Genomic DNA, 26,218 nt, shown 5'->3' on the forward strand with positions numbered 1-26,218 from the left:
GACTAAATCCGTGCACCTGCAGGCAGTGAAGTTGGAGTGACAAGAAGCTGCAGAGTGACGCGTGGCCCCTTGAGACGACAGTATTGACAAGCTCGATATTCTGCACCATCCTTTGATTTCAAACTAGGAAGCGTTTGACATTTTGTTAAGTGTCACCTCGGTGTGTCTAGTGATGAAGAGACTGTGGAGCTTAAAAGGTCAACCTTCAGCACCGGAGGACAGTTGGAGGAAATCACAGTTCTTTAAAAATAATCTTCCTGTCCTTCTCACAGGACACTGAATGTCTCATCACGTACGGGAGAGAGCTGAGGTCAAGCTCACAGGATGTGTGATGCGGAGCCGTGGGGATGTTTCTCCCCACGATGCCACCAACTAAATCGCAGTTTCACGATTGATATACAAGCAGAAGTACGAAATGAAAAAAGGAGGGAAACTTTATTGCTATTGAAATAAAACACGCTCTTCTCCACTTTTTTTGTTTTCTGTTGTAGGCCCCATTTAGGACAGGCTGGATGGAAATAGAGTTATGAAGCCACTGTTCTTTTGTTCCACGTCAGAGCCATGAACACTGCATATATTATGTGTGTGTGTGTGTGTGTGTGTGTGCATGTGTGTGTGTGTGCATGTGTGTCGGTGTGTATTTGAATGGTTGAATCACACAACACTCTGCAGCCCATTGGATGCCATCAAGGTTGAAAACACTACATTCGTAATTGAGCTGTTTGCGTGGCGGCACTTTTCACAGCAGTCATTTTGAAACATAACACAGGGTAAACACAGGTGTGCTGAACAACGTTCATCACGGCCAAACCCATTTTCCTCAGCTGGGCTCCGGTACTCTGCATCTTGGCTCGCTGGAATGGCTTCTCACACTAAACGGAACTAATTATGTTGATCAGGTACACTTGTGCGTAGCCCGCTGTGCTGCACACTCAAACGACTGAAATGGTTTCAGCTTAAATTCTTAATTTCAGCAAGAAAACCTGTCGCCACTGACTTCATGGATGCTGATAATCTATTGGTTTTAGTCTAAATGAGAATATTTTGGTACGGCGTTTCCAATAAGAACATTCCTTTCTTATTTCGGTTTAAGTGAACGAAGGAACAAATTCTGATAAATGACTCAAGATTCTCTCCCTCATCATTTCCCTACATTCTTCACTGGAGTCTGCATCTGTCATGCGTTTTGTTGTATATTCTCAGTCTTCTCTTGCTGTACGTTGGTGTGTGAACCAGCTCACATGTACGTGGGTCGCCTCTCTCCTTACTGCTGCTCTTAGAAAATGCTGCTCCTCTTATGTACTGCTTCTGATTCACTGCATTTATACAGGCCTATTTTCAGGCATGATGTACTCACTAAAGTGGGGATAGTGGTGTTTTCCCATCAAGTGTACTGAGTCTGACTGTGCTAATAATGCAAAATAACAGTCGCTCAGCCCGAGTGCGTGACTCTCACTGTGTTGTAAAGCAGGGTGTGTCACAAAAACATCCGATGGTTGGACTCTCTCGTGAGATTAAAATGTACAATCAGTCATCAGGCTTTATTGGTTGGATGAACGAAAGTCTGAAATGAGTAAAATATTAGAGACTTGGAGACCAAGCACACTGAGCTATCAAGGAGGGGAGGAAATAGATACGACATGAATTAAATGAGACAAGAAAAACTTATTTAAACAGCTACACCAAATTTTTTCACACAATTAAAATGATTAAATATAACAAATACATTTCTACTTTAATCATCATGGATCAGAAGCAAAAGGTGTCCAGTTTAAAGCCTTGATCGTATTCAACTCCAGCCTGTCTTTAAGAAGATGGTGTTCTGATGATCTTCCTACAACAATCGTTTACTACAGGGGTGTCAAACTGATCCACTAAAGGGCCATGTTGGATCAGGTGTTGCTTTTGCTTGGTTGGAATGAAAACCTGCAGCCACAAGGCCCTTTAGTGAATCACCCCTGGTTTAATACACACCTGCAGTGATTCCCCCCGCCCCCCCCACAGCAACAACAAGAAGTGAGTCTCCCCAGGATCTGATGTTCTGAACATCTCTAAATCATGATTTTTATTCGTCATAATTCCAGCTCAAGATATCTCCAATTCCCCTCAATTCATAATATCTCTATCATTCTTTTCAGATATCTTAATTTAGGTTTCAACAAGTCAAACAGTGGCGTGTGCGTCTTAAACTGCAACTGCGACGAAGAGCACCTGAACGCAACCCAGCCTCCTGACGTCATTGTGGTCATGTGACTGGGCAGCTACAAGAAGGCCGCCTTCTTCCCTGTGGCTCCAATGTCGGATTGGCTTGTGTCTGGTAGAAATGGACTCTGGCAATGCCCGAATTTGATCGTTCAGAGATCCGATCAGCTGAGTCTGTGAATGGCGCCAAAACAGGACCCTAAACCTAAATTTCAAGAAGGTGGGTACCGGAGAACAAGCCGGACCAAAGCCCGCCAAGGCTTTCAAGGGGGCGGGTTTGTTGTTGTTGTTGCTCCTGCTCGACAATAGTTTCTCCAGGGATGGAGGCAGAGCCACACAGCCTTCATAACTACGCAGAAATACACATAATTCACTTTAAAGATCCGCAATATCGACTTTCTTCGAAGAGAATCTCGGTGAAATGAAGTTTAAAGTGGACGGCTAACGGCTAATGCTTAGCTAGCTCTTTGTTGTACGGGGGTTAACTTAAATTCGCTCGTCTTTGACACGATAGACGTGCTGGCGCCGTGTGACAACAAACGCATTCTGTTAGTAGAGCAGCCTGACAAATGACCCTCTCCAACATAGGTGCAGTTGTGTGTTTTCTGTCCTCCCTCACGTCTGTCTGTCTCCCGGCAGGTGAAAGAGTCCTGTGCTTTCATGGGCCACTGCTCTATGAGGCTAAGGTTTGTTCCAACCATGCATCTCTGCTGCTGCTCGGTCCGTCCCAGTAGCGGCCGCTGACAGGCTGTGTGTTCTGTTTGCAGTGTGTAAAGATCAGCATAAAGGAGAAGCAGATTAAATACTTCATTCATTACAGCGGATGGAACAAAAAGTGAGCTCCACTACTTGGTTTCTTCTTACTGTTTATTCGTGGACTCGTTGTCATTTTGTCAGTATGAATGAAGTCTTTGGGAAATTGATTTAAATGGGAATTTCAAGGTTTGCCCTGCTTGTCTCTCAGCTGGGATGAATGGGTTCCTGAAAGCAGAGTTCTCAAATATGTGGACAGTAACCTTGCAAAACAAAAAGAGCTTCAAAAGGCCAATCAGTAAGTTTTGTATTTTTTATTCATTTTTTTGCAAAACGTGTAAACATTTCATGGTTGTGTGTCATCAGAATGTTGAATACAGTCTCTAACTGATGGTGTTTCTCTCCAGGGACCATTATGTTGAGGGAAAGATGAGGGGTTTAGCACCAAGCAAGAAGATTGCTGCTGTGCAGCAGAAAAATGTTGATCTGTGAGTCTCGCTTTCTACCATCTGTTATGATGTGACCATCATATGTGTGTATCATCTGATTCATATTTTGCAGATTCCTACATGGACATGATGCCAGTGAACATCACATTTGTTCATTTGTTCTTTTTTTTTTTTAAGAAATAAGAAGAAATAAGAGCGTTTACAAAAAGACCAAAATGAATATTCGATGTAGTGATTGAGGCTGATCACACCCGCTTACTAGCGGAGGTTAGTGATGAGAAACGCACGCAGCTAATGGAGGAAGTCCTCCTGGCCCCCCTCACGCTGCAGCGCCGCTCATCAGATCTTTACTCTTTTTTTTTTTTTTGCTTGCTGTATTTTAGGAATCGGTATAATTTGACATCCTGTTGAGTCAAAGTCATTTTGTTATTTATAATGCTGTTTTTTTTTTTCTCCCCCTTTGTATTCTAGGAAAGTGAAAAAGGCAAAGCAGAAGAGTAAGTGAACATTTTCTACTGTTGAAAAGATTGTCCCTCAGTCAAAAGTCCTAGCGTGAGTTTTGTCTGTGTAGGTTTCTGTAGTTGTCCGGGACGGAAATGGCGCCAGGACCATCGAGGTACCTGAGACGCCGCACTGAGTTCAGGGACATGTTGTCACAACTGTATTGGTGGCTTGAAGTGCAGTGTATTTTTATACCTCGCAGACAGACATGTACAGTAATACTTAACTTTTCATCTGCCTGGACAGTTCTGTCCACCAGCAACTGCACAGAAAAGATTTTTATTTACCTGATTTTTATATACAACAATTGTTCACACCGACGTGTGAAAGTGCTTCATGAGCGAATGTGTGTTTGTGTGTTGTGTAGCCCCAGGGCCGGGTGAAGGTACTAGCAGTGGAGAAACGCCCCAGGGACCGCGGAAGAAGAGGGCGCGGGTTGATCCAACCGTGGAGAGCGTATGTATCTTCAGCTCTGCCCCTGATCACGTAGCGTTCACGGTCACTTCATGTGTCTAAAAGATGTCCAGCTCTTAAGATCCGTCCTGAGAGCTCTTCATGCTCTGCAGATTCAGCTAACTTCATCCGTTGAAGTTAAAAATGTTCAAGTGTCCAAATATGAAGCCGGTGTCCTTCTTTTATCCACCTCTCATGTTGGAGAGACAGTTTTCCATGCCTGAATAGTTGGTGTAGCTGTCGCTGGGAACCTGGACACCCTTGCAGAGGAATTCTGTGTGATTAAGGAATTCGTCAGATACAAGAAACAGGCTGGAGAATCAGAGACGGCTTCCATGCATCAGGATAACACTGGTGCCATGAGTGTCGGCTTTACTGGGAGAAAGTGCTCTAACAACAAATTAACGATTATGAAAGAATTATGGAAGACACCACTGGTTCACTCCCAGACCCAGGTCAAGGCCTGGGGTTGGACCAGCTTTTAACCTTATAGACGAATCACGAGGACGAGGCCAAAGAAATTTCAAACAGAGGACACCAGATAAGGTTCCTCATCAGCCCGGAATGAAGTCAAGGTGCCTCAGAAAATACAAAACTACTTCAAATGTAGGCAGTGGAAATAAGTCTGACCTGTAGATACCAGTGCTCACTTCATTAAAAATGGCCACAGCCAGTGAAAGGTAGTGTGTGTGTTTTGTGTTTACAGGAGGAAATGTTCACCAACCGTGTGGAAGTGAAGGTGAAGATCCCAGAGGAGCTAAAACCCTGGCTGGTGGATGACTGGGACCTTATCACCCGCCAAAAACAGGTGAAAAAACACACACACACACGATTCAATGTTCGTTTTTTGTGTATACTCCAGCTGTGATGACCTCTGTAGGTTATGAAGTCAAGAAAATGTCAATTAGCCCACCACCATGCCTATAAACACTTGGGAATACAGTCACATGACCCACAGTTATAATTAGTCGTTGGACTCGCAGGCTGGTGCAATGCAGGTCAAACAAGTCAGTGTCTAGCGTGTAACACACACCTGCTATCAAGCCCTCTCCCCCGTTTAGCAAGTGAGGGTAGAAACTGGTGCACGCCTGAGTGTAAGAATCATCACACCATCTTATGAATGTATGGCCGCGTGTTTCTAAATAACTGTCACAACGGTCTAATCCCAATCCTCTTGACATGAATTCAGAAATTGAACTCGTAGGTCTGAATATCAGTGGGACGAAATACGGCTACTGTGTTTTATCGCGATACCTCCTCTTATAAATCACAAAATCAACATTGGAGCCAAATTATTTTTTATATCTATATCTATATATAGATATAGATCTATATCTATATAAATCTATATATATATCTATCGATAGATAGATAGATCTATCTATTCATTCATTCGGATTCACCTGCTGCTACTTTTTCTTTCACAAGTTGGTTGCTGCACGTGTGTGTTCTTGAGGTTCTGGGTGAGGACTCAGCTCTTTGTTGGAATTAGTAAGACAGTAAATAAATACATAATTCCTGCTTTGTCAGGGGTTTGTCTTCCTCTGGTATCTAAATACTGTGACGTATCACAGGCCAGTCATCTGGCAATACATTATTATATTAGTTACCTAAGAATTGCTGTATCATGATAGTGAACTATGCTGAAGTGTAGAGAGTTGTTCTGTGGTTCCCAAATCCGAATTTAATGGAGATTTTTTTGTCTTCCAGTTATTTCATCTGCCCGCTAAGAAGAATATAGAGACTGTCTTGGAGGACTATGCAATCTATAAGAAGTCAAAAGGAAACTCCGACAATAAGTAAGAATAAATGTCTTTTGTCAAACATTTTCAGCTGTGAAAACCTGCTGTGCGAATGGCCAGCCTCACTCGAGCGTTTCTGTTCGTGGGGTAGAAAATATATAAAAAGTTCCAACAATAATACTACAGGAGCTCCAACTACACCTGAGGTGCTGCTACATCATGCCCGTCTGAGTCGCCATGCAGTGGCCGGTCTGTCTGCAACATCGTGCTGTTAGCGTTTTAGTGGGTGATGATGTAGTTTCATTCCAGAACACAAACGCTGGGTGGATGCAGCGACCAGCAGGCCCTTTCTAAACCCCCTCAGGAGTTTTCAACACAACAAGCAAAAAGCTTTGGTGGAACCATTAACAACATGCTATTGGGCCTGACTGTGCTAACTGTTCTGTAACACCAGCATGCTCCACACATAACAGCAAGTGACAATAAATTCTCTACATCTCTCTATCTATTGAAGTATCAATCTATCGATCGATGGTGCCTGGCAGACGTAGGAGACTCCCCTCCAGTCTAGACGCCAGCAGTCACTCACAGCAGTCACAGGTTTTGCTGCCTTTGGTGTTAAACCAAAAAAGTGAAATTGTAAAAACAGAGTTGTAAAGACTTATTTAAAAAAAAAACAAAAAAAAACCAAGGTGGAAAAGACGTTTTAATTACTGTTCTCCACCCTTCACCCGCGGGTGGTGCTGCTCAGATACTGCTCTCTGTCCACTGCCTCACACTGCTGAGCTCCACCCTGGAGTCAAAGTGCAGGTCGACCTGAAAACCTTACAGCAGATTTACAGGCAGCCCCTTGTCAGCATAAATCGATGTGATTTTTTTCTACCTACCCGTGATATTCACGCTTAAAAACATATCAAAACTTGAAAAGTTATAGTAGAAAATTTGTAATTAATTAGATCAGCAGCCTGGTTCAAAATCCCTGCTGTTGGTTGGTGTGAAATGCATTCTGGGATGTATTTGCTTGCAAAGGATCCGTCAACGAACAAAGGCTGCATTTGTCAGCCGCGTTTGAAGGACCCTTCCAGACTTGGATGAAATGTAACACCCTTATGGTACAGCTGCTTCCTCTGTACCTGTATTCAGATGTGGGGGTCGTCGGGTGTAAAGTGGGCGGGGCTAAGCCAGAGTTTGTTGTTTTAGCCCTAAGCTGGTATTTCAAACTTGAATATGAGTTGATCATAAGTTTCTATATATTGATTGTTCGAACTATTACAAACAAGTGTTTCATTAGTTTACTCAAACTTTGGTGAATCAAGCGAATACAACACATGTAGGATGAAGTACAATACATAAATTAGAGTTTCTCAACAAAACCTTTATCTCTTAAAAATTGAGTTTAAACACTTTGATCTACCTTTTCGCGAGCGGTATTTTCACGTGAAATAACAGTAACAAAGCTAATGGTGTGTGTGTGTGTGTGTGTGTGTGTGTGTGGCTATTAACTATCAATAAATAGAACCTGCTCTGGGTGTTGGGGGTAAGAGACTAAACGCCTCTACAGCCAAACATCATATAACAGAAATATAGCAAAACGTCAACAATAAATACAGCATTTTTCCTCTTGAACCTGATTGTTTCCAAGACAGAAAAAGGTGAGAACTGTCCAGTAATGGCTGGATCTGATCAGCCCCCCCTCCTCTCCCTGTGCTCCGACGGCCTGCGGGAGCAACATCCTTGACTGGCAGCTTATTGGGCCTCATTGCCAGAGTTGTTCTTTATGCACTGGGAACCTGTAGGTCAATCTCCGAATCGACATCATGAGCTGTAAACAAGCCCTCTGACGGGTCAGTGGTTGGCTTGGGAATGTCTCAGTCTTTCAGGTGTGCAGGGCCAAGCTTGGTCTTTTCTGCACTGGATGGACGGTCCCCTGACCCACAGCTGAACCTCTGGTTCGCCACCAAAACTAAGAGCACGCTTGTACCAAGGGCACGCTCTGGTTCAGCTGGGCTTCAATGGCTGCATGGACGGATGGGTCTTTCGAAACTGACCATGATGGGTCTGCACTTTTTTTTTTAATGCAACGATCCGTGTCTGGGTGATTTAGCTTCAGCCGTGAGAGCTTTTTCATTTACCAGCGTTCCGGCCTACGTCCACCTGCTGGCAGCACAGTGCCTCTTTGATGGACTCCTCCTCAACATCGCCCGTCTTTAAGGGCTGGAGGTTGGCCAACAGTCCTGCTGTTTTGTTTTTCTTTGGTCCCGACACCTGAGGAGGATTTCTTATGGGAGAGCCATACTGAGGGATGCTGGAGGTCCTTCAAGGAGAGGAGCGTTTCCTCCTCTTCCCGTGTCATGTGGAGGAGACTTGCTTCGTCTCCTCTTGGAAAGGCATAGTGGACAGTTTCTCTGCCTTGGTGTGCCGAGGGTTTGTCATCGGCATGCCCTTGATACAAGTGTGCTCTTAGTTTTGAGGGCGATTCAAGTAACCATGGTGACAAAAAAATACCCCCTCCAAAAAGCGAAAAAATATCCAATTGAAATGAATGAGTGCTTGTGAAAAGGGTCAGTCCAGCCCTTCAAGAGCCGTGCCAGTTGGCCATACTTGGTTGCGGACAAGTTTTTTAAATGGATGACAAGACTTGGAACTTTTTATTTAAAAAAAAAAAAAAGATTTTGACATCTATTATGACGTTGAATATATCCTAATTCATGTTCTGTAACAAACTGGAGAGTTTCTGTCTTTGGTGTGACTTGCGCAGGTTAGAATCCTTGTGATGTCATCGCCCAGAGTGGAGTGAGAGGCTGTCAATTCGTCTGTAGGATGTTTACCTCCAATCTTCCTTGTCAAAGCAAGTGGGAAGCAACATGTTGGCATGCTAATATTTACACTTGATAGCAATAGAGGGAGCTGAGCTGAAAGGGAAAGCTCTCGATTTACCTGTCAATCTATGTTCCCACTCTCACCGATGGTCCTGAGCTTTGGGTAATGACCAAAAGGACAAGATCGTGGGAACAAGTGGCCGAAATGAGTTTCCTCCGGAGGGTGGCTGGGCTCTCCCTTAGAGACAGGGTGAGAAGCTCCGCCATCCGGAAGGAGCTCAGAGTAGAGCTGCTGCTCCTCCACATCAAGAGGAGTCAGTTGAGGTGGTTCAGGGATTTGGTGAGGATGCCTGCCAAACGGTAGGAGGCCTTGGGGAAGACCCATGGCACGTTGGAGAGACTGTCTCTCTCAACTGGCCAGGGAACGCCTCAGGATCCCCTGGTAGGAGCTGGATGAAGCAGCCGGGGAGAAGAAAGTCTGGGTCTCTCTGTTCAGGCTGCCGCCCCTGCGACCAGACCTCGGATGAGTGGAGAAGGTGGGCGGATGGATGGATGGATAGATAGATAGCAATTGACAAACTAGCTGCTGCTGTGGGAATTTTCGATGCTAATATACCAGAAGCATGCTAACATGCTGCTAGCTTGTGAAAATGCTGTAATTTATCCATCATAGCATTTGGCAAGGTGGCTGCTGATACACAAGCAGCATGCTGACATTTCTGCATGATAGCACTCAGCAAGCCATTTCATTCGGTCGGCGTGCGAACAGCACTCTAATATTGCAAAATGATAGCAGTGACAACTGTATCAGCAGTCTAAAATAGTAACATTAAGGTAAAGTAGCATTAACTTGCGCTTCAATGTTTTGCCTTCAAAATAAAAACCTTGGTATTAATGACTGTTACTTTTTTGATAGATTTTTTTTTAATGCCTTCTTAAGAAAAATCTTAATATCTTTCAAAATCATTTCCTTTCAAAATCAAGTCTTGAAGATAAAATGTATTGTTGTTTTTCCTTCATAGTAAAAGTTGATAATATAAAAGTTCACACTTCTGCTTCAATGTTTTGCCTTCAGAATAAACATCTTGCCTGTAACTAAACTCAGTTTTGTTAAGTTTATGACCTCACTTCCACTGAAATAATTTGCCTTTACAAAAAATTATTTATATATATCTATATATAGATATATCTATCTATATATATATATATATATATATATATATATATATATCTATATATATATATCTATATATATATATCTATATATATATATCTATATATATATAGATATATATATAGATATATATATAGATATATATATAGATATATATATAGATATATATATAGATATATATATATATATATATATATATATATATATATATATATATATATATATAGAGAGAGAGAGATAGATATAGAGAGATAGATAGATAGATATATAAATAAAAAGGTTTGAAAATAACATTTTTCAGTATTTCCCCTCAAAAAATGTCCTTTCTTGACTGTGTGAGCTGGTTCTTTAATTCAAGGACACAGGCACCAAGCTTCAGGCCCATTCAATATTTCTACAGGATGTTCAACTCATTGACTGCCCCATTTCCAGAAATGCTACTGGCCATTTCCAGAACAGATTTTTAAAGCTGGCTGATTTCTGTCTTCTCAAAAACCATAAATCTCTGTCAAATTCCAATAGTTAAGTGTGGCATCTGTTTTAACTGCTTAGAGTTTAGGAATCAATCCAGAGTGTCTTGTCTCAGATTTCCTGATGTTCCTCATGTTTCTGCATGACCCCCAATATGCTTGATTTATTCTTTTAATTTCTGGACCTGCAGTCTCTGTGGATGTTACCTCCTGCACACATGCAAGACCGTTTCTTTCCTCTCACCGCTTAGGGAGTATGCTGTAAATGAAGTAGTGGCTGGGATCCGTGAGTACTTCAACGTGATGCTGGGCACCCAGCTGCTCTATAAGTTTGAGAGACCCCAGTATGCTGAGATCCTGGCTGAACATCCAGACATGCCGATGTCCCAGGTGTACGGAGCGCCGCACTTACTGCGCCTGTTTGGTAGGAGCGCCGATGACACACTCACAAAACACACGCCGCAGCCATGAGCGTACTCACACAGACACCTTGAGTAGCTCAGTGGCTTCATTGAAGCACACACTGATATTAATTTCACTCGCTGTAAATTTGTAAATTTAATGGGAAAAGTTTAGAGTTTTATATATTTTTGTGTTTGTGGAAGGCTTACAGAAATATAGGGACTATAGATACGTGAGTGTGCACCCAGAGTTTCATCAACACGGCAGAGGTATGCAGTGGCCTGCTTCTTGGCAGCTTGAGCACATCACGTTCATGTGTTTGTGGCTCTTAGGGTCACAGGGAGTTTTCTGCCACAATAAAACTCTGAATGAAAGATTTTCTATTTTTGAGGCTGCAAACACCGAGCTCACGCTCCTTGCCCCCCCACTCCTCCTTCCCCCGCTTCACACACACAGCTTTCTGAGCTTTTATCTCGTAGCCACGCCATCGACCAATGGCATGATCTCCCTGCGTTCACTTGAAAGTGAATGATGATAATTAGTTTGGTTCATTTTTGCTATGTTAGAAGAATATGATAAATCCTTAAGCTTGCTCAAAGGCCACTGGCACTCTGTGCCACTCTGTTGGTGTTTTTATTTGGGCTGGATGAGATGGGATTTCTGTGGCTCAAAGTGGTTTTAGAGGAGACAAAACATCACTCAATTGCCGATATGCTCAGCCGATTGACTGAATTTTTCTGCTGCGTTGAAAATAGACCATGTCTGGATTTATTGTGCACCAATTTTGTTCTGTCTGTGTTAAGTTACTCAGGGTAATTGCTTAAGCAAATAACTTTCTGAAAAAAATCTTAAACATTGTCATACATGACCATCTAACCAAGACCAAAATAAACAAGGTGGAGGCACCAGAGCGCTCCCTGGTGGACACACTATGTTACAACATTTGTAAGTCACCATAGGCTTGTTTTCTGCATCTCTCTCTCTCTCTCTCTCTCTCTCTCTCTCTCTCTCTCTCTCTCTCTCTCTCTCTCTCTCTCTCTCTCTCTCTCTCTCTCTCTCTCTCTCTCTCTCTCTCTCTCTCTCTCTCTCTCTCTCTCTCTCTCTCTCTCTCTCTCTCTCTTATTTATTTTTATATATATATGCCAATAATGATGGTTTTTGTTTTTTTTTGCCATCAGTAGCACAGTTTGACACAAGTATGATCTGCTACATCATGAGATGTCATGCCCCCAGCAGCTAACCGCTGTTCTAGAAGGTGTGTATGGTGCGGCATCTTTGACTCAGTCTGAAATATCTTCTGCTCTACAGTTCGGATCGGAGCCATGCTGGCCTACACCCCTCTGGATGAGAAAAGTCTGGCTTTGCTTCTTGGTTACCTCCAAGACTTCTTGAAGTAAGGTTTGACTCCCACCTCTGACTCCATGTCGCTGTCGTCACCCAACCCTGGTCTGGACTTTGGGTCCAAAGAGCTCACTGACCGCGACACTAAAGAGCCAGGCCTGTTGGCATGGCAACCAGAGTGCATAATTAACTGTGGTATTTGGCTGATTTTCCCTTTGTTAAAATCATGTTAAGAACTAGTGCTGGGCAAGAAGCAGCATTGGTGGCTTAACTACATTTTTCAGTAGCTTGGCGTAAGTCTCACTGTTTCCTGACTGAACCCAGCAGTGAAAATCTTCTATTGATTTCCAATGTGGGGAAACAAGAGCAGTATTTTCCTCAAGCGTTCACAATTAGCACGATGATGCTCAACCACAGAGAATTTAGCAGCCAGAGGGGGAAACCTCCGGTACTGCCTGCTGTGCCTGACGTGTACAGCTGACGGCAACAGAAAGAGTTTCATTTATGACTGACAACATGTACCACAACTTGTAGACCGCAGGGAAATGTGAGGTGGTGGAGTTCATGTCTCTGGTGTGAGAACAAACTGTCAGGAAGAAGAAACTCACCCATGATACAGTGGCTGAAAACTGTTTCCATGGACAGGGTTAGATCCATTCATACACACGCACTCAAAACTCACCAAGAACACAAAAATAATCTCACCATGTCAACATAATCCTCTAGAAATCTAATCCACAGAAAAGTAAGATGCCTTGAAGCTCAAAAAAAATCTGTGATACAGTAAAAGGAGGCGACCTCGCCAGTACGTTGGACGGCCATCACGGCAATCTGGGCTGAAGTCGGCTCGTTCATTCACCTCAACACCGACTGTTAGGTGCCCTGGGGTTTTGATTGGTGCAGGTCTCTCTTAGCCGTCCTGCCACCTCAGCGTCCAAACCTCACCGGACAATCTGACATGTGACCATCACTCTGCTAGATGGGATACACTTAAACAATGAAATATAAACAATAGCAGTTTATTTTCCCTCTAGAATCCCTTTTACAATGATGTGGTCGTGCTACAAACAAGTTTGAACTGAGTAAACAATGCTGTTGTGAAACTGTTATTTAATTAAGCTGTAATTTTTGGAATATGCTTTTAAAGTGGGAAGTGATGAAGTCTACAGAACCTTAACTCCCAGGGCGAGCTCTTGGTCTAACAGCACCTCTGCACACCATCGCTGAATACCTGAAAGTTTATTAGGAGCTGACGTAACACAGCGCGTAGAAATGGTGCTTTTGAATGACCCGGCTTATGCAATCACTCAACTTATTTATTAGTTACAGTTGAATAAACTCTGAAAGCACCAGGAGTGCAAAGGTCCCCTTTTGTATATTGATCAGAAATATTTTATCAGTGCATGGTTACGCAGACATTTTCTGTTCTTCAATAATGAAACGTCTGCGAAGGCCAGCGTTGGGGGGACTAAGGGTCCAAGTGTTAATGCACTGGAGAAAGACAAAGCAGCTACTGGTAAATATCCATGTTGGCATTCGAGTGAAGACGGACAGTATTTTTGACACTGACTTCAAAGTGCTGGTTTCCTTCTGCTTTATTATGTTCTGTGAAGCTAATCAGGGAGGTTTAAAAAAAAAAAAAATCAACCCATCATTTTTTCGGTCTAGTTCGCCTGAATAATTCAGTAATCCTGTGAGTCTTGAGATGTCCGCCCTCGCTCAGTCTGGCCACTCTACAGTCTCCTTGATTATTCATCCTGTAGGTTACTAATCATCATCGGCACCTACAGAACAAAAGAACTATGATTCTGATGAAGCTATGTCGCTAACGTCGTTGGTGTATTTCTGCAAGGAAACGAGCAATTTTGTAAAGTCTGCCTGTATGGTATTGATGTTCCACAAGTTTGCAAATGAACTTCAAAAAATAGGATTGGCTACATAACACATTTATTTCAGCCAATCAAGTTAAGCCAGTGAAAAAATAGTGTAACACATTTAATTACACCCCTTACAACTAAAATGTCAGGTAAATGACATCATACCAGTGGTGTATATTTGTTTTTCACGGCTAGCAACCAGTGAGATGGTGAGATTTTTACTACCTGTACTGATAGCTTTTCTGATACTGGTTCCTGAACCGTACTTTTTACAGTAATTTTAGATGTTTTTTTTTTTTTTTATTCATGCCACTGAAGAAAGAATAATCAGAAGAAACAAAATGATATAATTCAAAGTATGTGAAGGAGCGGTTTGAAACCCAAGTTGGCTATAAAAATACCTTCAGTACATGTTGAAATCCAGTTTCACAAAATGAGCATTGCAATACCAGCCTTTGGTTTTATTTCCAGCTCCTCTGCATGTTTATATGCTCAAAACTGTTTCATAACCTGGTTTAACTTGCCTGTTGCAACTCTTAGTTTCAGATTTCAGCAGGTTGGCATTTTTCCACACGACACAGTAAACACAATAAAATTGAAGTAGTAGAGTTACCTGAAGGAACCTCACTTGAAGGGCGTTTCCACTGGCTCACTTCGGCTCGGGTCGAGTCAGTTTGGCCCCGTTTCCACTGGCCCCGACACGGTACTAACATTACCATTTTGGTCCCTGCTTCGCTGGGGTTCCTAGTGAGCCAAGCGGGGACTAAAATGTGACGTAAACATTTAGCGTTTCGCTGATTGGGTAACTTACCCGCTTACGTCGTCTACTTCGTATCATCTTCAGTGGAATACTGGTCGATCGCTCAGTAAAGTCTTTTCTTCTTTTCTTGGGTGTTCTGTTTCACCGCTTGAAGCCTTGCCTGTCTGTCGCCCCCCACTTTTAGTTTAAGCAAAAACCACTGACAGAGCAACAGGATAACCCTGCCTCCATGCCATCCATTGTTGTTGAGTTGCACACAAATGACGCCAGGGAACTCTCAGCCAGGGAGTCCACCCATGCTGACGTGGTACCCAGTGTTCGTGGAAAAGCACCCATACCGAGCTGACCCCACCTGACCTGAGCTGAAGTGAGCCAGTGGAAACGCACCCTAAGTACTGAAACTTGGTATTGAGTGGCACAGCATCGTTTGATGGTAGATGGTATTGAGGCGGCGCTTATGAGTGCAAGGGAAGCACGGCTCAGAGGTGGAGTGGCCGTCTAGCAACCGAAGCGTCGCTGGTTTGATCCTCACTTCCCCCCGGTGACCATGTCCAAGTGTCCTTGAGCAAGATACTGAACCCCTAATTGCTCCTGATGGCTCTGTGACGGACTGGTGACCAGCGTTGTCTCTCACCCAATGTCAGCTGGGATAGGCTCCACCCCCCAGCAACCCTTAACAGATAAGCAGTATGGAATTTGTGAATGTAGTATTTACGGATGTGTTTCATGCTGTAGAAGCAAATGTTAAAATATCTTAAGCTTGTGTCACCTCAGACCTTTAACGGAAACCCCCCTGTTGTTGACCGACCGGTTCAACAAGCTGCACCTTGTTGATGTTCACATTTTTCATTTGACTTCATTTATCGCTCACAGTTATATTTCCCCCAGGTACCTGGTGAAGAATTCCTCCACACTCTTCAATGCCAGTGACTACGAGGTCGCGCCCCCAGAGTATCACCGGAAGGCTGTGTGACAGCTCCCAGGACAAAGCACTCCAGCGGAGGCGCACCTCCTCTCCCCACCCCCCCATTAGTGAACCATTACCACCCTTGTGAGTGCTGACACGGATCAGATTTTTCACTTGAACTGATGCACTTCTTCCTCAACGCTCTCAGGAGCTTGTCGCTGCTGAGAAACTTCAAAAATAGAGGAAACTGTTTTTGCTAAAGCTGTTTTCCATTCTCCGTTTTTCTGTCACCCCTTTGGAAAAAAAACACAAGAGAAGTGATGTTGCTGCCGTGTGCTGTTGTCGTGCATTCCATCTGATAGCTACCTGTCGCTGTTGCATGTGTGTATTTATTGTTTCTTCTGCAACACGATGTGCAGTTTTGATGCTGAACCACACGATCGTCCGCCGTTCATGTTTTTGTACCTGTATTATGTGTATTTGTATCAATTTGTAAAAGAAATCTTTCTACACAAACTTTAAATTGTTCGCTGAGTTTTCTGTTCGCTGACGTTTCCTTTTTCAAAAGGAGGAAATTCTCACCGGGGCATCAGTAACATGATATCGAAGAATATTCCCTCACTCTCCAGTTCTATCAGCTTGACCCAGTAAAAAGAAACGCAGCGCCACTCATCCGGCCTGCAGTCAGACCCCTTCATGAGGGGTGGCATCATCATTGAATGAATCATCTTAATGGTCATTTTGGAGGCTGTTATTCACAATGCTTTTGATTCATGTAAATAAGATGTACAAAATATTGGGAACACCCATAGCACAGTACAGTTACTCCAGGTTTGCCTCATAAATGGCCAAGTGAGAGTAATTCCATCTCCATTTGTTACGACACCCAAACAAAAACACCCAACTTTAATGTGTTCGTTTATTGGAAAAATACAACTGTGCACGGAACGTAAAGGAGCGGAAATTATGTAGGTGTTAAATCTGAAACTACATACCAGCATTCTCCACCAGGACATAAACAAACTGGAAGTTGATTACAACAGGAGTTCCGAAACTTTTAAAAATCAGACTCCAAGTTAAAAGTTATCAAAAATTTGTGACCCTCACCATCCAGAGGTGTTTTTTTTGGGGTAAATCTACTACCATCCCTAAACATGCCGTTTCACATCTGTTTCAAACAAAGCCCCCGGGGTTTATCTTTAGTTACAGTTAATGGCTACAACGTGCTGTTTTTAAATTAGTTTGTAATCTGTGACACTGTAAAATCAGAAAATAATCCTTGAGATTCAGCCTCTTCAGACTTGAGTCATGTCTCCATGGTAACGCTGTTGCCGTGGCATCATGAACAAAGGCATATTTCAGGGCTGGCAGAATTTAGTCAAGTACTGAAAGACTGAGAGCAACTACTGACTGAGCACATTGGCCATCCTTTGTGTTTCACAGATTCACAGGTTTCTTCGTGACTAAACAATGTTAATAGTTTGTAGCCCAAGTTTGAACTCTAGTGTACTTATGTTGGTGCTTTCCATGGTATCAGAGCACATGAACTGATTGTTTTGGTGTCACCGAGCCTCTCCTCCTCTTCTTGACCGATTTGTCCCCCCAAAAAAACAAAAAATTTAATCTTTTCTGATGATTTATTATTCAATTTATGACAACAGGAGTTACAAGACACGCCACTCATGTCAGAAGAGTCGCCAAAATATCGTCATAAGTATATGAGCTGTGAGGAGGAGGTTTGCATACAGTTGTCTTGGAAGTCTATCACTTGCATAGGAGCCTATTTATTGCATATTTCTGATGGAATAAAGTTCCCCCAGAACGTTCATAAAACAATAACGACAAAACATTTTCTGACTTGTGATCCACTTTTAGTCGGACAAATCTGTAAAGTGAAACAGCAACATGAGGCCGAGAAGCGAAAATATGACAGACTAGCACAAGTTTTCATTTAAAGTCACGTTTAGACAAACGGAACATCAATACGGAGAAGGCTGTTCTCAAAGAGGAAAGCTTTTAACAACAGTCTGGAGCTCTTGGCTGCCCACAGAGATGTCTAGTATGCCACCACAGTAAAAGCCTCGCTCATCTAGTTTCTCATTTGAAGCAACTTTTTCAAGACGTTAACTGATAATATAAATATGCAGACATGTATTAATATGTGTCAGATGTTGTTGAAAACCGGGGAAACGTTAAGTGTATGAAGAAACAAAATAAACACAAAACAACAGCTGTTTCCTTAAATAAATGGGGAAAAAAATAGACAAAAATTCCTGAGTGGGAATCGGTCTTCTGTTTTGTTTCATAATATTTTCATGAAAATGGGTCAAGGTTTTTGATTGTGACACAAATAATAACATCGGTCCCCATTTTAACGTCAATAGTGAAGTAAAAGTGAGAATATTTTCTTTAAATTGTCGGTCAGAACCTTGTTAACCCTGCAATATTCATGCTGGAGGTAAACTGCAGTTGGTCAAAATCCAGTTGTGAACCAGCTGCCAGCGTCGCACCACTCAGGTGAGAGAGGCAGAGAGGAGGAGCTACAACCAGCTGAGCAAAGGTGGTAAAAACCAGATTCAAGATGTCTGTTTACCAGGTTTCACTGTAGTTTTCCAGGTGTTTCGGGCTTCAGGTAAGTGTGACGTCATGCCACACTATCCTGCCTTGTCCCAGTAAGTCTCCAACTTCTCCCAGCGACACTAAACAAGGAAGTCCCGCCCTCCCTCGCAGCCGATTGGCTGTTCACCAAACCCAACCGCGCATGTCTCGCTGCGATTGGATGAAGCGGTTGCTCGTCTTGCGCGCTCAGACCTTAGCAGTTACAGAAGCGTCAGGTGGAACTCGCCCCCTGAGAGAAAGAGGATAAAAACTTTTACTACGTCTAACTTAAATTAAAAAAAAGAAAAAGTTTTGGAACTCTTTGTGAAGTTACTAACCCGAGGAGGCCGCCAACGCCACAACACGACGATTCACAATGAAGAGCCTCAAGTACCGACTGAAGAAGCACGAAGTCACCATCACAGTGAGTCCAACCTTTTTGTTGTCCTCCGTTCTGACTGACTCGGGTCCCCGATACAAGCGGTTCTAGCTCCACGGTGTTTCACAGCATGGCGGGTTATCGTTAAGAGCCCTGGCTGTCTCCTGCCCTCACGCAACGCGGCAGCCGCGGGCATGTTCCCACGGTGGCTCCTGGAAAACTCCCCGCCAGCTCGTCGGAGCACCTGCCGCTCCGAGCCACCCACGGATGCGGCCCCGCAGACATCCAGGGGTCGGGTTTATTTCTGTACAGAAGTTGTCTGGCTCCATCAAAGCTCTGACGGGTTGTGAGGGTCCTGTATCAGTGCATCAACGACCTTGTTTCCTGGAAGTTGCCACCTTGTTGCCTGTTGGACTGGGAGTTACTGGGAGACACAGGGAATAACTTCACTATCTTCGAAGGGCTGCAGAACTTCTGTTGTTTACCCTCGTGTGAGTGAGAGGAAGGAAAGGACTCGGTCCAAAAACCACAGTCCTGCTCCCCATCACTCATAGGCCCCACGGAATGTTGGGTTTTATGTTGAAACAGGTTTCTGCAGCTGATGTGGTGGATCATGCCTTTTCCACTCTGACGGACGTGTGGCGGATGTGCAACTCGAACAAGTCACAGATGTTACAACACATATTAGTGATATTTCGAAGTATTTGCTGTTGAGTTTAACCTATCAAGGATTTTGTCAAAAATATAGAAAATAGGAAGATTCATGCCCTATTTTCACTGTTTTATCTGTCCATCAAACCCAGATGTATTCATTTTACTGGGTACTTTGCATTTCTTGCGTATAAAATGGAACATTTTCTGTAGATATGTCACAAGTAGGGCTGCAGCTATCGATTCTTTTTGAAATCCAGTTATCCATCATTATTCTGGCGATTAATCGGGTAATCGGATAAGAAGTATTGCGCATTCTGCAATTTGTTCGATTAGGTTATTTTTGCTTTAAGTGCAATGGTTCTGTACGAAAGAGAAAATAAGACAAGTATGAAATGCCAATGTAAAAGTACTAAGTAAAGTAACTTTACTTTGACTGTACTTTTACTGTTTTTACTTTACTTTTTACTGAGGTACAAACAGGGTCCTACAGGGGATTGGTTCACCAACACGCCACCTTTTTCTCCTCTGGAGTTTGCGTGTCTGTATTTAGCCATCAAAAAAACACCAATAAGAGAGCCATTAAAGTACAGCAAAATCAATAAAAATGTTGATTTTCCCAAAAAAAAGGAATAATTACACGCAATTTTTAATTGTAGTGAGGTATTCTTACGTTGTGGTATTAATGCTTTTATTAAAGTAAAGCATCTGAGTACTTTTTCCCTCACAGCAGGTCCGTGATCAGTGTTTCCGTGATTGTGGCTCAGTAAATTTTGTTTCATTATGATGGCCTGTTGGCAAACAGCGGCACCAGGACATGATTTTCTCTTCTTGGAGATGCGCACCTTTCTCCATCTGTCGAGAAGGTAACTCTTTATTTGCACAATTCTCACGAGATTTGTGTTTGCTGTTTCTACTAGAATAATCAAACTCACCCGATCTTTTGCGGGTCCAGGGTTCTCTTCAAGACACGGCCCTCTGTATCTGTCAGACTAATGACAGCAGACTGTGAACAGCAGGATGTTACACTCTGCAGGGTTACACACACGCACACACACACACACACACACACACACACACACACACACTGACAGACTTTATTTGGACGGACACTCAGGTTTTGGCATTTTTATTCTTTTAAGCGGTCCAAGAGTACAAAGGCATCCAGGATTGATTAGTGAGGTCGGCCCTCCTCTCCTCCTCACCTGTCGCTCTGCGCTGAGGAGGTCTGACAGTTTCTGACAGAGAGACTCTCAGACTCTCCTGTTTAACGTAAAGGCCTCCTTATCTCGTTCTTTGATCTTATTAGTACACCTGGTTGATGTCGATGCCATTCACCATCATTTTAGTTTCCACTGTTTTAATAAACAACAGCATTCACAACAAGCCTCCCCCACATGCAGTTTTCTGCTGTGAAAACTGAATCGTGGGTGAATTTATACATGGAAACACAAATAAACACAAATAATGACTTTGTAAAACATCCCGTGTGTGTGTGTACTGAATGTGCGTGTATAGAGGAGCTGCTTATTTACTGATGTCTGTATTAAAAACAAGTTTGTAGGATATTGTGAAAACCCTGAAAACACATGGAAAGAACTTGAGTTTTCTTTACTTGATATTATTTGGAAGAGTCCTGTAAATCACATATTTCCCACACTGTTTCCTAAAAGAGGAAGAGGTTTGGAAAAAAGCTGGGCTGAAATAAATCCCAGCCACTGGCCCCGATATCAGTACAAATTAATAAACTATGGTAATGCGGCGACCCCGGTATTTGCGTGCTTCGCTAGTCAAAGCTGTCACTGCTTCTGTTTCAGATACTTCCACCTAATGCACTCTTTTTGCCTTTAAGAAACATTGTGTAAAAAAAAAGAAAAGAAAAGGGAAGACTTCTTTATCATATCAGAGACTTTAGCCGGGCCAATAACAGATGACATCATAATCTGCTGTTGACAGAAAATGTTGTAATATAATCATTAAAGCCCTGTTTCTCTGCATCTGCGCCACAAGGCAGAGAATGTTAAATGAACACTGTTGGCTAATTAGTCTTTAAGTGCAGAATATTCACAAGGTCCTTGCTCTTCAGCAAACTGGGGTCCACCCAGAAACAGGCCATTGAGTCAATTAGGGAATTAATTTTTCACAATGCAGCTCTGGCATGTGCTCCTTGCTAATCGACGGTCATTACAATTCTGCACAGTCTAACAGAGAGTTGGTGTTTGGCATGACGCTCCGTTTCCAGCTCCCGGTAATTACCATGAGAAAAGCACAAAGCCAAGGGTCTGTGTGTGGTAAACTATCTGGCCCCCCTTCTTAAAGGGGGTGGGGGGGACCCTTTCAGGAATTAAATACTGTTTATTTACCATGCTTTTCCCCTTCACTCCTTTAGTTTTGAAACATAAATCCCAAAGCCCTTCTTTCTGTCTTTTTTTTGTGCCCTGCAGCATTTTCTGTTCAGTTTCTTCAAGAACCAGCCTCAGGGAACGCTCGGGGTGAGCTGTGTTCAGGGGACAGACCTGACATTTACACAAGGTTGAGCGATGATTTCATAACATTGCAACTGTGCTCTTCAGTGCAGGCAGAACAACAAACCCAGGGACAAATGAACGTTAGTAGACATCATTATGCTGGAGGTCTCAGCTGTGTTTTAGCATGTTTAACAAAGGTTCCTAAATTGATGTGCAGCTTTATTGACAATGTTTTACACTTCCCTCATTAGCCTACAATCGCCTGAGGGAAACGCACCCATTCTTTACTGGAGTGACTAATAATTAAACAAAATACATCTGCATTTTTCAGCTGGGAGAGGCGAGGGGGAATTCAGAGGAAATCTCCTTCCATTATGTGAACAAACAGAAGCTGAATTCTGTCCAGAGAAAACAAATGTTGAAGAAACAATATCATCTTCCATTCTTTCTGCACTGTAAATCTGTTTTGTTTTTAAGCCATGCAAGAGGCTCACTGGTAATTTTCGAAATAAAGGAGGCATAGACAACCTTTCCGAACTCAACTTGACATTGTAATTAATAGTTACTGCCTTTATTTTATTCTGCTCTGTCAATACTACACAGTCATGTGATGCCATTCAAGGTAGCTGCCACACAAAAGTGAAAACTACCTCACAGCCCTGTGATAGTATCAGTACCACTGAATTAAGATGCAGCTTGTAGTGCTGTCTCGGCTCTCAGGGTTGAGCCGGGAAAAATTCCAGTTTCTCCAGTTTGAATAATTGCAAGGCGGCTTTTCATGACAAGCATTGTCATGTGAAATTAGCATTCACCCCAGTGGAGTGGGGGTGGTGGGGGGTTGTGGGGATTTACAATTTCATGTTGTCAAGTTACTTTTTATGATGGATTGAAAGCCGAATGTGACAATTGGTTCATTTCTGCTGCCAGAGCGCTTTGTTTTTTAAACTTCAGGTGGTTGACAAGTGAGGAAGAACCAGACTAATGACGATAGAAGTCGCAACAATCACAGATTCCATGCCGAGCAGAGGGGTCACCCTGGCTGGCTGTTAAACGCAAAGATGAGCTGCTAATTAAGGCGAAGAAGAGGACACTTCTGATACAGCCTTAAAACCATGACATCCAAAAAGTGTATTTTTTCTTTCAAGTACTCACAAATGGGTACCTTGAACTCACAACAACTTTTTTTTATCTTGTGACACCAGAATGCAGAAAGAGCCGTGCAAATAATTTTAGCTTGTAGCCATAAACAATAATAAGACCGCCCAAAATGTCTGTTTATGAACCCTCAAGTGCGTCGTCTGGTTTAGTCCACGAGAAGACAAGAGGTGATGTAGCGGAGAAAAGATGTTTGTGAGCTCAAGGTACCAATCGAAAAGCAAAATACTCTTCTTGTTTGAATTTTCATCTTACAATGCAAGAGAGCGGCGCCCACACGTGTGGAAGGTCATGCACCGATCTTAGCGTGTATTTTTCTGCTGCTTCCTAATTATCGCTTGACTGATGTTACATCTGGGAAATCATTTCTTTTTTCTGTCAATCTCACACCGCTACCAAACCCTTGGACAGGCAGTACGCGGCGGCGCAGGCTTCGTCCGCGCTGTGAGCTGCTGCAGCCGGTGTGTTCTGATGAGTTTCCTGAGGAGATTTTAGGGGCGATGCTGTTGTCCTGCTGTTTACATCACCAGCAGTTAACACAAACACTCGTTGTCGTTCCGCTGCCTCCCTTTTCTAGAGATGAAAAGAGCTTTGACATTCAATCATCATCATAATGTGACCAACTGAGCGCTGTAAAAATGGAGCATCCGCCTCCTTTTTTTTTATCAAACACTTAATATTCTGGCTGCGTTCTTTGCATTGCTGAATCCCTAAGCCCTAAGAAAGTTTCTCATTCCCTATTTAACCTTAAAGGGATGTTTTGTATTCCTTGATGAGGGCTTATATGAGGTAGTCTTCTATAGTACGGGTCTTACCCTCCGTGGATGTGGGTCTGTGGTGGATAAACACCTTTTTTTTTTGGTTAGGGGTCTTTGTCTAGAGACCCCATCCTCAGCAGTACATTGCAGTGTTTCCCACGGGTGTGGAGGCAGGGGGTGTGATGTGGCGCATGACGAGCTGTTTCAGGATAATCAAGGCAATCAAAAGTTTATGGATTTTTAATTAAAATGCTCAATGTTTTCATAATGAAATGCACTTCACATTTTCAATATTCAATGTTTTTTTTTTTTTTTTAAATTGCCAGTTCCTGTGCATATCAGTTTCCTCACATGCAGCTGTGGAGCAAAATGTAACCGAGACGATGAGGAAATTATGAGGAGTAACAATAAGTACGATTGAAGTGTTTTTCAGTGGTGGGTCTTACGTTGGTAACGGGATTTGAGCTGTTGATTCATGTTGGGTGTGGGTGTCGGGTGCTCCCTCGTAAGCTAGCAGGCTTAAAACAGAACCGTAAGCATCTGTCAGTCTGTGGGTGCTTAGTTACATAGAACCTGCAGCCAGTCTCATCTTCATTTCCACACAGGCGCTACATGTTTAGGGCTGCAGTGATACACTAATCTCGCGATACGATACGATATTCGTCTCACGATACGATATATATCACGATATTCGTCTCACGATACGATATATATCACGATATTCGTCTCACGATACGATATATATCACGATGTTCGGCTCATGACACAATTCGATATACTGATATCCTTTTCTGAAAGATTTTAAAGGGACAAAGGGATTTTGGTGGCATCATGTGAGTGTTCCATTGACTTGGATTGAATTAATTGAACTGAAAGCATCAGTTACACGACATATGGCTGTGACTGGCAGCTTGCAAATGCTGGACAAAATGAATCAAAGATGTGGTGAGAATTAGTTTCATTTATTGAAACTGAGTGCAAATTGTAGCTTGCAAGCTTTTGAAAAGTAAAGTGAACAATGGAGAGTTAAAGTGCAGCAAGTGGCCTTCTTTGGCAGCTTTTTTAGCTTGATACTGAACATATGAGGTAGCTACTAACCAGTCTAGCCACCAGGTGAACTAAAAATAAACCATGGCAGCCAATAATTCAATTCACAGGTGACTATAGCATAGCGGAGCTCCATCGCATTCACCATGCACCTAAAGCCAGTGTGTCCCACCACCGAATAAGGTCTCAAATCCTGACAAATAAAGTAGGCAGATGGGAAGATGGGAACTTGAGGCAACCACTGCTGTCACTGTCCAGTGTGGTTTGTTTTGGGTCGCGTTGCAGCCTCTTGGGCTCGGTCTCAGTTAGCATTTCCTTGTCGTTTTAGGTGGGCTCGTAGGTTGGTGGTGTTTCCAGAGTACTTAACGTTTGTGTGACATAGTATGCAAACCACTATACTTTTGTCTAAAATGTCACTTTCCTTTTGGTTTTTGAACCTAAAATGCTCCCACACATCTGCGTTTAAGCATGCAGGCACTGGATTTATACTCTGCGCCATTCTCCTGAATCTCTCAGCTCTAACCGGGTGAGAAAGGTGTCGGCGTCTGGGTAACTAGAAACGCTCCACAGCACAGGTGTCAAACTGACCGGCCCTTTACTGGATCAGTCCAACAGAGCAAAAGCAACACCTGATTCAACTTAAATCAATCAAGCTGTGTCCACACAGCTCATTTGTTGGATCAGATGTTGCTTTTGCTTGGTTGGAATGAAAACCTGCAGCCACACCGGCCCTTTACTGGATCAGTTTGACACCCCTGCTCTACAGAGACACTGGCGGCTGGCAGACACGGGCGATTTGAATGGGGCTTAATGTATTGATACTTGAGGCTGAAAAATCAATACTCTCTGGGGAAAGATAATATCGCAGAATCAATCAAATTGCTCAGCCCTATACATTTTAGCCCGTTTTTTTTTATATGTTTTGTTTCCAGAAGTGATTGAAACATGTGCACATACGCGTGACAAGGTGGGCGGGGCTGGAGGGTGGATGGTCTGTGTGCTTTAAAATTACATCGTTTGATTGGGGAAAAGGTGCAATCCAGACTTTGTCTCTCTTGACGGGACAACTGACTCGGGCAGGCTGCAAAAATATGTTCTGTGAATGGGAAACCCTGCATGTGAGCTGCAGAGCTACTGCGTCTCTGGGCTCTGCACCATGTTGCACTGACCTCATCTACTAAAGGATGACCCCACTGAAGGATGACCACCCCCCATACATCCACTTAACCAATCTGAAAGCCTCTGTTGTTATTGTGATGTGGCCCAGTTTAAGAAACGCTGGAGTAAAACTTTTCTCAAATTTGATCTTTTA

The 26,218-nt window shown here is 43.0% G+C and overlaps 2 protein-coding genes across 2 annotated transcripts in view; both read left to right on the forward strand.

Moving 5' to 3' along the window:
* Positions 1-2,242: 2,242 nt before the first annotated feature.
* LOC147269005 (mortality factor 4-like protein 1) lies at positions 2,243-16,361 on the forward strand. The gene is made up of 12 exons (XM_086226265.1): positions 2,243-2,422; positions 2,842-2,888; positions 2,970-3,037; positions 3,167-3,253; positions 3,363-3,443; positions 3,876-3,901; positions 4,273-4,361; positions 5,065-5,166; positions 6,069-6,157; positions 10,815-10,987; positions 12,274-12,358; positions 15,832-16,361. Exons 1-12 carry the CDS (start codon positions 2,383-2,385, stop codon positions 15,914-15,916), a joined length of 972 nt encoding a protein of 323 aa, XP_086082391.1. The 5' UTR covers positions 2,243-2,382; the 3' UTR covers positions 15,917-16,361.
* A 2,276-nt stretch (positions 16,362-18,637) lies between these two features.
* Positions 18,638-26,218, forward strand: part of uacab (uveal autoantigen with coiled-coil domains and ankyrin repeats b) — a 41,295-nt gene continuing 33,714 nt past the window's right edge. The window contains exon 1 of the mRNA XM_086226278.1: positions 18,638-18,872. Within this exon, the coding sequence (XP_086082404.1) occupies positions 18,825-18,872 (48 nt within the window). The 5' untranslated portion in view covers positions 18,638-18,824. The remainder of the gene's footprint in view (positions 18,873-26,218) is intronic.

This window comes from Aulostomus chinensis, chromosome 2 (genome assembly GCF_037954235.1).
Source record: "Aulostomus chinensis isolate RoL2024-O1b breed Wild chromosome 2, RoL_Achi_v1.0, whole genome shotgun sequence".
Taxonomy (NCBI): domain Eukaryota; kingdom Metazoa; phylum Chordata; class Actinopteri; order Syngnathiformes; family Aulostomidae; genus Aulostomus; species Aulostomus chinensis.